We start from the raw sequence: 13,017 nt of genomic DNA on the forward strand, positions 1-13,017 counted from the left end.
GGAAATAGATAATTTAGGATCTTTTCAAATGGTGACAATGATGGTGTAATATTGACTCGGGTTACATAGAGGACTAATAGCACAGAGAAGACGAGAGATGTAATAGAGGATTTGTGGATACACAGATGAGATATTATGTGTGAAATATTTTATATAGAAGCCCAAGAGCCATATAAAATATACACTACAACAAAAAAGCAAACTGATTTTTTTAAACTGCTCTAAAGTATGTTAATATCTTCTGGAAGAATGCATCTAACCTAAAGTCTATAGCATGGTTACACCAGGTCTGTTCAACCCACAAGGAATTAGGTGTGACATTGAACAAGTGTAAATATTGTGCTTGTTTTAAAATATTTAGTATCTTCATTAGGTACTTTGTAGGTGCTTCAAAAGCTATTTAACTACTTTAGACGGTTTAGTAGCTGCACTGGAAATAATTAGCTATGTTTATTTAATTCCCTGCTGTATTTCATGATTTCCCAGCATCATTATACATTTCATTAATAACTTACAAATGATCTTAATGTAGTTTTGATATCTAAACTGTGCATTTTTAGCTATTTTTACTTTTGTTTTTGCATACAATAAATATAAAGTATTCAGCACAAATATGCAGAACGAAAACTCTTTAACAACAATATGCTTTAGCCTCTCTCAGGTGACAGAGTTCCTTTAGTTAAATAAATCCTGATATTTCCTGCTGACATTTGATTTAACGTATGTAAGTTGAAAGAACAATCAGGATTAAAGTTTTACACTGGAAAGTTTGTGTGTCACTGTCTCTTTGTCAGACCATCTTTCCTAACCCTTCAGTCATATGCTCTACTCTGCACAAAAGTGAAAGGTTTACTCATATTTACAGTTGTGCTGTACTTTTATCACTGAAGTAATGCAGTCAGAATTTTTTAAAACAAAACTACAAGTCTTTTCTGACATTTTAGGATTTTTACGTGTGTGGGGGCAAATCACGAGAAACAGCTGAACACTTTCACTGGGAACTTTAAGTGCTGCCAGTTAAACCATCATTGCAAGGGAGGCTAATAGAAAGCTGGAGCTCAGCAACAACACCGTAGTGAAACACAAACCAGAGCACTGAACTTTGAGTCAGAACTTCACTCTTCTAGTGGTAAAACTTTCTCTTTTCCCCAACTTGGACAGTGAAGTTATGATTATAAAGTTTAGCTCTAACACAGTATGTTCCCTCTCCAGTACATCGTTATCACAGTACAAGAGAAATTAAAATTATTTGGACTAACAATAGGAAATAAGATTTATCTGAGGATATAAAATAATACTGGTGACACTTGATTTTTATAAACTACAGTATACATTAATTTACTATTTATATAATGCAATAGTACACAGCAATGTACAACAAAAAAGCTATGCCAAACTAAACAGAGATTTCCCCTTCCGAAAGGACTTATGAGGCATCCATTCTAACAGCAAAACCTTATATATTACATAATGAACAACATAACAAATACAGAAACAATGTGGCAGGGGTCACTGGGACTGGAACATTTCACAGAACAGTTGGCTTTTCTGGAGGTTTTTGAAGGAAAAAAGAGTGAGGGATATTTGTGTATGTCAAGTGGAATGCCATTCCAGTCATATGAACAGCTGGGCAGAAGGATAAAAGTTGGGACTATGCAGGAAAGACAAAAAGAGCAGCTAAGAGCCATGCTTGTGCAGAGTGGGGATAGCGGGAACAGTAGTGGTGGAGACAAGGATAGATATGTAGACAGGAATATAATATTTCTATAACTTTTGCTCTTTTCATCATGATCTTTCCCTTGGACTTTCTTAAAAGTTGCCATGCTATACAACCACTCTATTCATTCTCTATAAAGATCACAGCTGTGTTATGACAAGAATTGCTTTAGTGAAGTTGACTAGATAGCATTCACATCCTGGACTTTAATCTTCAAGGCCAATATTTTGCAGTTCTACAATTGTACTCAATTATCAGGTTCTACTCATGAACCATTATCTTACTTTCTGTTATTCAAAAGAATGCTAGGAACTAATTGATTCTTACTTGAAGCACAGTGGGCATAAAAGCAAACTTGGCAGTTTTACAAGATAATCACAGTGACAGTATAAATCTTACACTGAAAGATACACAGACACTTTGTTCTTGAAAGGCTTTAGGCTACTCTTCTCAGACTACATAAATTACAGCCTTCAACTTAAAGCATGTTCACAGGGTTAAAAAAAAATCTTCAACATAAAGATTAGGCACCATTCAAGGAACAGGAATGTGGGCCAACTTAGTAGCTCCCAGAGATAACTCTGCAGGGTAGGTGTTGTTAGTACTCTGCTGTGGCATGTATTGTAGGCAAGCGAGACCAGGTGGGGGGAAGTACATGGAATCTCTCCCTTGTCTCACAGGATTATCAGAGAGATTGTGTACTGGAACCTTGGCAATGAGGGAGATGTGATTGGTATATCTAATATTACCATATAATGTGATTACAGTAAGTTCTGCTTAATCAAATGTATGGGTAGTCAGATCTTAGAAGAAATGCATTGTTAGTTGTGGTTCAGTTCTTTTTAGCAGCTGCACATATCACTAGTAACATTTATTCCCCCCCGACAGAATAAATTTCTTAGGCGTATAGTTGTTTAACTTGACTATATACTTTCACAAATAAAAAACCCTAGAACAGATGGAACATGGGGCATTCAAAACTAAATATCAGAAATTAATAGAGGACAAGTCCAGGAAAGTAAATACCCTATTTGCAAGAAGACAGTCAAATTAGCATCAGGATAATAAACTTGACTTAATTGTTGGTGTTCCTGAAAGTAGCAAGGAACACTAAAGGAGCACTAAAGACAGCCTGAGAGACAGCTTGGCAAAGCACCTTGGGGAGTATATGCAGCTTGCAGGTAATTAATTGCCCATCTAACTTCACCTGGTTTCATTAGGATAACATTCCTGATTTACTTACCCACAGTAAAGGGACAGGAAAATTAGGAGGGTACAAAGGTATCATGCAACTACACATACATACATTTGACAGTCTGGCCCATAAATTGTAGTTTAATGAGAGATAAATTGTACTGGCTGCAGAAAGAAGTGGAAAAGAAAAAAATTCCTGCCCAGACCCCTTGGAAAGGAGCAGCTACAGTGAGGCCCACAGTTGATCATGACAAAATCTGGTATTTTAACTGCTTCCATGGATGGGAGGGTGGGTGCTGCTCCACCTTTTCCTGCACCAGCGTGGACATAAGTAGTCCCCCTTCTCTTCTGGCCACCTAGGGGTGGAGAGGAAGGGATGGGGCAGCGTCCCCACACTGATCTGGTATAAAGCTGCAAGTAACACTCTGGATCCCTAGCCCTTAAAGGGGAAATACACCTTTTCCAAGAAGCCAGACAATGGCCCCATCACTTAATGTGCAGTGAGGTCATTTACTTCAGAGGGTCCATGACTTTACTGGATGTATTTTTCTATTTTTATACTGAAATCAGCATGCTAATGGTGCACATTAAAGCTTCAATCCAGCACCACTATAGCAGGGCCGAAGCAATAAATCAAACATGCCCATATTGACTTTAACATGCAAAGCGTAAAACCAGTTACAAATCAGTAATTTTCTCTTTCATGCTGTCACTGAAAAAATAACTGTTCTAAAGTAAACAACAATCCTTACCTGCATTTCTTGACAAAATGAAGCCATAGGTCCAAAGAGAATCTGACACTGTTCATCTGCAGTGTACGTCATTCCTGGCAGTTTGGAGGGAATAATCACAGAATTGAGGCTTTGGGGATTTGTCTGTAGCAAACAGTTACTGGCCTTTGACCTGCCAATAAGCAGAAATTCATAAAATGTTGAATAAATAATATTAATAAAGGTTGCCTATTTTGTTGACATAGAACATATGCAATTGCTATAAAAAAGGATTAACAGATCTTAAGCAGCATTTTGCTGATATTTAGACCTGTTAATTTAACAAAGTTCTTTCTTTTGCTGTTGTATATTTACAGAAAGGCAAAACAGTTTATGGATTACAAGCAGCTATAAGGATTTCAGGAAAATACTTGGAAAACATTTTAGTGTAAGTATTAGATAATTTAATTGTTTAAAAATTATATGGTTTTTAATAAATATTTATGGAGCTCACTTTTTTTCACCCAGATTTTAAATATGTCAGTATTTTTCAAGTACCAAGATTTCAGTTAGCACTAAGTTTTCACACAAAATTAAAGAAAAAGGGAGATGAAAATATATGGACCTCCATTAGACTTGAGTTCTAAATGGACACATCTACAGATTGTTCTTGAATCTCTATCATTCCAGTGCCAGCTCCAATACAGACCTTCTAAGGACTGCGCAGTTGTAATTAGTAAATGTCAGTAGGCATATCTATCAATTCAAGAGAGTTATTCTTGAGAATTATTCCTTATACAATGCATGGGCACAATCTAGGTGTCCTATTTTGGTATGATTCCATGTATCTTATTTTCAATTAGAGAACTCATAAAATATTTCTATTAAAATAAAATTATTTCCCCATGTTATTTGTTATTGAATGACAACATAAGACATGATGTAATCTGTAATATGTTATGTGCAAAATAGAAATCAATACAGATGTCATTTTAAACACACAATCTTCCTCATGCGTATTTTTGCCCCATATCTTTGTTAATGTATTTTCTTTAGTTGATAAGGTGGCTTTTTGGTGGTTAATATGCAGCTATTATTAACAGTATTTCCTTTTTAACCTCATACAGAAGCTGGTAGAGAGTATTAAGTGTTTGGCATATCTGAAACTTAGATCAACTAAAGTCAAAGAATTACTTTAAGCAATGCTATTTCTTGACTGAATTACCTGAGGAATCTTTCTAGATCTTCCCTGCTGCACCGAGACCATGAAACATCACCAAGATTCTGTCCTTTAATCCATTCTCCAGACATTATATGGAGACCATCTGCACAGGATGGGTGGTCATTGTCATGATTTATTCCCATGCTGAATTTTGAAGGTATTAAAAAATAAAAAAAATATTTTAAGAAAACAGCATAATAAATGGTTTTCAAAATGGTTAAGAACATAAGAATGGCCATGCTGGGTCAAACCAAAGGTCCATCTAGCTCAGTATTCTGTCTCTCAACAGTGGCCAATGCCAGGTGCTTCAGAGGGAATGAACAGAACAGGCAATCAATGATCCATCCTCTGACATTCACTCCCAGTTTCTGGCAGTCAGAGGCTAAAGACACCCAGAGCATGAGGCTGCATCCCAGACCATCATGGCTAATAGCCATTGATGGACCTATCCTCCATAAACTTACCTAATTCTATTTTGAACCCATTTTAAATCACAGTGTAATTCTGCATTGAACTTGTTCTCATTACACATTTGTTTGTTTACTGTTGACTAGTTGCATTTAGCTAACTAATAAGTGAGATTTATTATTAAAATATTCTGAGCAGAAGTTTAATGTATAATTACAATTTCAAAAATTCACAGAGTTTTGGTTGCAGTACCTTTTATTTCAAATAATAGCAATGGAATGCTCAGGGAACTACATCCAAAGGACAAAATATCCACACCATAAAATGTGGTGAATGCTCCCACAAGACACTGCCATGCAGGAGTCATAAAATTCTGCTACAAAATCTACTTGTGGCTGCCACTTTGAATTTGCTCAGTTGTTGCTTTTGAAGATTCACTGTCACTTGAAAAAAAACCTATTTTATTGTAGGCAATATTCAGGTGGGTTTTTTAAGTGAAAATATTCAGGCACTTTAAAACCTTCAAAAGTAGCTATGTGGATACACAGAGAGCTGCTATGTGAAAAGTAAATAAAACAGTCTCCGCTGCTTTTGACAATTTAAAAGTTACTATAAGGATACTCTTCAGAGCTGGGTATACAGAGTGGCAGCTGGGATTTTGCAGCTTCTTCAGGACTTAAGATAGCCCTGTTGTTTGTACTATAGCAAAGCAAAACGTTGTAGGTGATACCACTACATAAGCACTACTCCCTATGTGCTGGCCCCCTATACTCATCAGGTATATTCACTTAAGTTGGCTAGATTGGTCATTTCTCACGAATGGTCCTTGCTTTCAGCCGAATAAATGCATCAATGCAATTTTTCCTGCATGAAAAGTCAGTTACCTCTAGACCAGTACTAAGTGCTGATATCACATACCTCCCTACATCTCACCATCCTTTGTTTACTTTGACATTAAAATGTAAACAACAACAAAAAACCACCGCACAACCCTGCCAACTTTCCCTCCTGGCCAAACTGTGCCCCACACAAAGCTGTTCAGTCAAATATCAGTAACTATAGGTCAAGTTTTATATGAGGTACCACAGCTCATGTTACATTGTGCGTATTAATGAAAGGAATTTAATTCCCCAATAAGGCACTGTTGTGTAAGACTCTATTGTGCCTGCCAGGGTGCTCAACAGAAGTGCTGCTGCTGCTGCTAGTTTGGAGCCCCTACTGGAATGTGCACACTACACAGTGTGGAATGCTGAGGCAGCTGTCTGTACATGAATCTTCAGGAAGAATTTTGTGAATGGAGTATAGAATTGGGGTGATGATACATTTATTTCATGCTCATTTTAATTTCTCACTTTTTCTGAGCTGGATAGTGCATAACTACAAAAGTGCTTCCGCATCTAAACTCCATTGATGTGAACCCTGGCTAGTTAAGTCTCTTGACTGACTGAACTCTTTCTTGTCCCCACAAACCCAGTGCCACATTTTCCCATTTATCAAAAACTTTGATAAATTCTGAAAGTTAGAGATGTCCTCCATAATCTCTGGGTAAACCTTCCCTCTGTCTGAACAATGGAAGAAGGCAAGTTGATTGGACGACTGGAGCCACCACAAAACAAAACAAAAAAGCTATACTGCAGCAAATGTCAGTAGAAAGGTACAAAGATCACACAAAGGAGTTGCCCATATGCATATTCAATAACATGACTATAGAGCTTAAAGGTATATTCTGTGGAAAAGAAACTCCACAGCAGAAAATGCCATAGAGAATAAAGTGAATCTGTTAGAGTTCAAGCCATGAAAGACAAATTTGTCTTGGAAAGTGACCAAACAATTTTAAGGGCATAATACTGCAAGGGTGGACACAGAACATGTGATCTCTTGATATGGAACCCAAAGATATAAGATTTCAACAGTCTTTTTTGTAACTAATAAGCATCTGCAATTGTTTGGTATACAGTCATAAGTAAAAACATAAAGGAGAGATTATTTCTTATGATAGTGTGGTTCAAAATTGATTAAGATCTGTGAGCAGGGTATAGGCAGGAATAAAGAAGTAGTTGTTTTCCTTTGAGACTAATGGGTCCATTGTGGGTTGTTAGTTTGCTTCTGAGAAATTATTCTCTCTAAACATACTCCACTAGTTCAGTTCAATGTCATTGTGACACAGGATTCAACTATTTTCTGATGCATCTAATTAGAGAAAGGATGTGCTCAATATTATCATAACTTGTCTGTTATGGATAGATCTACCTAAAAATACCATGTATACTGATATACTGAATTCATGGGGCAAGTATATACTTTCAGTATACATAAACTGGGGGAACCGTATTTTAATTTCACCCTAGTTTAGGAGAAGATGGGTCAAAACTGGATAAGAAAAAGAATTAACAGGATTCACTAAATAATTAGGCACTTACATGGAAAATGAGAACATCCACCATTACCTTAACTAGAATAAAAAATATAAGAGAGATAGACCCTCATATTCCAGAGCAAAGCCAACCACTGACTGATGATCAGGTTTAGGAAGAAAATTGCTCCATGGGCACATTATTCCATAACTCTCTACTACAGGGTTTCCTGCATCTTCCTGGGAAGTACCTAGGACTGGCCACTGTTAAAAGGCATGATACTATACTAGACGGCACAAAAGTATAGCTCAGCGTATAAATTCCTGTGTTTGTATGTTCCTAAAAAACAGCTTTATTTCCAAGATGCTACTTTATGTAACAAGGGGTGTTACACTTTCTAATGCCAAACAAGCAGAAAACAAAGAGACCATTTCCAGAAGGTGAAGGAAAATGAAAAATTGGAAGAGGCGAATTTGTATACTGACAACCCAGCCTTACAACTCCCTTGTATTTGTGTGGTAAATTAGAGCCATATTGGGCTATAATTATTAATGACCATCATTACATTGGGGGGGATCATGGTTATGGCAAACCTTTAAATTTTTAGAGGAAAAAAACTGATTCTTGTGTTTCTTTAAAAAAGTAAAGGCAAGAAATCCACTCTGGTGGGAGTTTACTCATGGCCTTACGTGGCAGGAAGGCAGGCTAGCTAGGTGATAGTAGTAGCACCGTTTTACAGTACTATGACGTTCCAGGGTGCAATCCAGATCGGTGGGGAGCTGCATCACACTTCCCCTGCAACCTGGGGTGCCTTGCAATGCTTTGCTGCTGTAGCTCCCATCTGGGCCGCTCACAAACAGCCTTCCAGTATGCAGGTCACACCCACAGCCCTGGTCGAGCAACTCTGACCCCAACAGCCTGTCAGCAAACACCAGCCACACTCTGGTTTCTAGCAACCTTGGTTACTATTTGCAGGGTGACTCCAACATATTCGCGGTCTTGAATTTTGCCGCCAAAAACATGTGTTCTGCACTGTCCATCCCTCTCCTGGACAGTTCAGATATATTAGGTCCATTGTCCCTCTAAGGGGCTCAATAAACAAAAGCTTGGCACTCTAAATGGAGTTACACAATTCACAACACTGGACTAGTTTTGATTAAAGAATAAAACAAGTTTATTTACGTACAAAGAAAGAGATTTTAAGTGAGTACAAGTATAAGGCATTAAAGTCAGAAATGGTTACAAGAGAAATAAAGATAAAACATTTTCTAAACTTAACAAACTAGACTTGGTTCAAAGTGATGTTCTTACTACAGGTTCCTAGTAACATTGCTGACCAAGTTTCAGGCCAGGATCTGCTCCCAAAGTCCATAGGCTGTCTCTTTTGTCTTCTTAGGTGGAAACAGAGAGAGATGGATAGGGAGAGACAACCTGGGTGTTTTTGCCCCTCATTTTTATAGTTCAATCACCCTCTGAAATGCATTTTCCTGAGGGTTACCACTTGTTAAAGTTCGTTTAAACAGTAAAGAAGGCAGCATGGTGTCTGGTGCTAAAAGAGGCTGCACACTACCAATATTATATGAAAAATTATGAATTTCCCCTGAATAATGCTGCTACACACATTGCATCACGCTATTATTGACAAGTGAGTTATTAGTTTGTAAATGATACCTTACAAGGCATACTTTGTACAAAGATTATTATAATGGTGTGGAGGTTGTGAATACAGGGTGCATTCCATCACAACTACCCCAGCTCACTCCAAACCATTCTTCATCTTCTGGTTTAATCTGGGTCTGTCTTACTCACACTCAAAACTACTAGCATTTAAAAACTAAAGTCACTTCTCCAGGAACTAGTTGAAGAAAGCCTCACACAGCATCTCCCTTCCTAGAGTCTGGTTCACTGACACACATAATATCTCCAAACTCTTCCGTTAGGCTTCTCACTGGCCCAGACTGTTTCAAAATATTCTCAGCCTTGGTTCACCTGTCATCTGAACTCTCTATAGAGGCCCACCGTAGGCCTGGCCCTTCTTCAATCTCTTTTCTCCCTACTGGAGAGAGATCCAGCTCTCTCACGATTTCTTTGTACTCCTTTCACCAGCATGCATTGCTTCAGTCTACAGTTCCCACATGCTCTGGGAACCTCCAGACCCAGAATGCCTCTGTCCTGGGCAGAAACAGGGCTAAGAAGCACCTGAAAACCATCTTAAAGGGTTAGCTTGCCCTGTTCAAAATCACAATAAAGGCAGAATTTCCTGTTGGTGAAACTTGTGACTGTCAGCTCTAGGACTGCCTCTTTATTCACCCAGATGGGCAACACAGTACATTAGTCAAACCTGCCAGACACCCTGTGATGCTTTGGGGGGTTCATCCAGACCAGTTAAGGGTTGTGCTACCGCCTGCCCTCTAACTCTGGGTACATCTGTGCTGTGCAGCTTTGGCTCAGAGCCCCTGACACCAGCACCCTCCTTACAACAGTCCCTCCTGCCCTAAGTTCTCCCAAAACCATCTCCTCTGCAGTGCTCAGCGCCTCTCACTGTATCATTCACCAAATCTTAACAAGTTTGCGGATCCTGTAAAGAGACAGTACACAGCATCAGCCTATTAGTTTGGCTGAGGATTTTACTTTTCAGTTTAAAACACTGCACGGAGATGGTTGTGTAATAAAACAAAATTAAGTTCGCTAACAAAGAACGGATATTTAAGTGATACCAAGTAGAGGGAATTGGGATAGAAATGGTTACAAACAAGCAAAAGCAAAATACGCTTCTAAGACAGAAACCTAACTTAACAAACCAGAGCCTTTCGTTCAGAGTAGTTTTCTCACCACAGTGGATTTTTCCAGTACAGCTGGCCAGTCCTTAGCCAGAATCCAACATAGAGCTCCAAGTGGTTGGTTTCTGTGTCTCTTCAGGTGAAGGATGCCAAAATGGCTCTCTCTACTAATATCCTCAAAGTTTATCACTGTTTTCAATGTCAGGAAGCCCTCCTGGGGGCTCAGCTTGCTGTGTCCACCAGGGATCTGACACCACATTAATTTTGGAAGTCTCCTCTGCCATCACGTGCTTGTTTTATGGCTTTACCTTTTATGTAAATGTCCTTCCAATGTCTCTCCTTGCTCAATTTACATTGAAGACACATTCAAACAGATGGAAGCACATTCCTTTGTCTGCTGCAGAGTGCCTTAAGCCCTACCCACCAAATACATTATAAGACCATATTTCCAGTACATATTTATAGCTTTTCATATCTCACCCACCTCACATGGATCACACCAGAATATTAATGACCAGTATATATACATTGCCTTAACATGACAACTTTTAGATATAGATTATGACAACAGTGAATTGGGGTACACTGACCTGATCAGACCAGCTAAGACTCTCTGCTAGATACCAGGAAGCCCTTTGCTCTGTGACATTGGGTGTTGTTATGCTCACACAGCCACACATAGAATAATACATCAAGGCATTGATGTGGTGGTAAAACAGAGGTAGATAAACGTATGCCTTTCTTGTGATTCACTAATCAACAAAAAAGCTGTTTGTTATCAATACAATACATCTCATTCAAAATGTTTATCTGAACAAAGCTCTAAATATTCACCAAGATGTCAATTCCAAGATTATATGGGTAGTCAAAAATATTAAGAATACATGGAAATCAAATGAGCATTCAGATGGACTATTTTCTATATGCAATAACTTCTACTACTGATGCTGAGACCACAAATCAAATGATATTTCTTTATCAATTATTATATTAAATAATTCTTCTGAAATGTGGTAGAAATTCCTAAATTAGAGCAAAAAGTACACAAACATTTGCCAGAAAATTACACTGAAAAATATTACTTAGTTTTAAATGTCACCCTACATGCACTAAATTAATTTGATGATTTAACATGCTATATGCTATAATACCCCATTTCACCACAACACATTCTTGTAATCAAAGCCAAATGAGTCACATCAAATTACCATTAAAGGTGATTCTTTGGTCTTTAATGTAAATCTGTTTTGTACTGTCTCTATGATTTACTTTTCTTTCCTGAAGATATGGGACTATAGGCACTTTTAGCTGTGCTACTGTACAGAAAGACCAAATAACAGCTATACATATTCAAATATTTGAATAAAATGATTCCATAAAAGACCCAAAGAAAGCTGATCCTAGTGGGGCCAAATCAGAGTTAAACTTCTGACATGAATGTAAGAGGACAGGAAATAAAGGAGATGACAGAATTATTTGTTCACTGTTACTTTTTCAGCCTGGGAAAGAGGAAGAGATTTCCTTTTGGAGCCCAGAAAAACTCAAAAAATGCTTGACTTTCAACACTTTAAAGGTATGGAAGACATCAGAACACTGTTTACAGTGGAGTGTTGCTCCATGAAAGAATTTTTTTTTTTGTATACAGGCCCAGACAGCTTTAACCTATATAGACAAAAGAACTCCTGCTGCTGAAGATTATCATCATTGATCTAGCAGATAGTATAATAGACAGAGTTGTAGACAACCTTTTTTGGGGGGAGGCAAGGGACATGGGTTAAAAAAATAATGATATAATAGCTGTTGAATATTATTTTTATACTATCTAATTATTGTAGGAGGGACAGTCCCCTGATAATTGAAACTGTGCTCATCAGCCCAGGAGGGGTATGGTCCTCTCTGTTCTCTGCAGCTTGAAGTCCCTCTCTTTGCCCCAGGGTATCAACTGACTCTTGGGGCTGAGTTGAGGATCTCTCATTGAGTAGCCTCTGACTCCTTTCTTCCCTGGCTGGGAAGTGGCTCTGCAAACTGGGGCTCTTCTTCTTGTGAAGGGGAATTCTGGGTGCCTGAGTCAGGCTCACTTGTCCGTGCTATTCCCACTCCTTCTGAAGCCAGGCTGGATTTTCTTCTTGTCTCCTGAAGGCTATTGATACTTTTTCTCTGTGTGAATGACGATTTCTGCTCACTTCTATCTAGGGAGACCTGGGATAGCGGGTACCAGCGGATACCACTCCGCTGAGGCTGACTCCCAGAGCTTCCTGATTGGCTCTTCTTGTCTTTCCTTATAGACTAACAGACGTATAGGAGCATGAGCTTTCGTGGGTGAATACCCACTTCTTCGGATGCATGTAGTGGAAATTTCTAGGGGCAGGTATAAATATGCAAGCAAGAGTGAGTAAGGCTAGAGATAACTAAGTTAGTTCAATCAGGGAGGATGAGGCCCTCTTCTAGCGGTTGAGGTGTGAACACCAAGGGAGGAGAAACTGCTTTTGTAGTTGGCTAGCCATTCACAGTCTTTGTTCAATCCTGAGCTGATGGTGTCAAATTTGCAGATGAACTGAAGCTCAGCGGTTTCTCTTTGAAGTCTAGTCCTGAAGTTTTTTTGCTGCAGGATGGCTACCTTTAAATCTGCTAT

General features: G+C 38.5%; 1 protein-coding gene across 1 annotated transcript in view; it reads right to left on the minus strand.

Moving 5' to 3' along the window:
* ADAMTS19 (ADAM metallopeptidase with thrombospondin type 1 motif 19) overlaps window positions 1–13,017 on the minus strand; it is a 271,112-nt gene that overhangs the window by 98,076 nt on the left and 160,019 nt on the right. Inside the window, exons 9-10 of the mRNA XM_026652365.2 lie at window positions 4,847–4,987; window positions 3,664–3,814 (exon numbers count right to left, since the gene is read on the minus strand). Coding sequence (XP_026508150.1) covers window positions 3,664–3,814; window positions 4,847–4,987 — 292 coding nt within the window. The remainder of the gene's footprint in view (window positions 1–3,663; window positions 3,815–4,846; window positions 4,988–13,017) is intronic.

Source organism: Terrapene carolina, unplaced genomic scaffold (assembly GCF_002925995.2).
Source record: "Terrapene carolina triunguis isolate 2854851 unplaced genomic scaffold, T_m_triunguis-2.0 Scaffold113, whole genome shotgun sequence".
Classification (NCBI taxonomy): domain Eukaryota; kingdom Metazoa; phylum Chordata; order Testudines; family Emydidae; genus Terrapene; species Terrapene triunguis.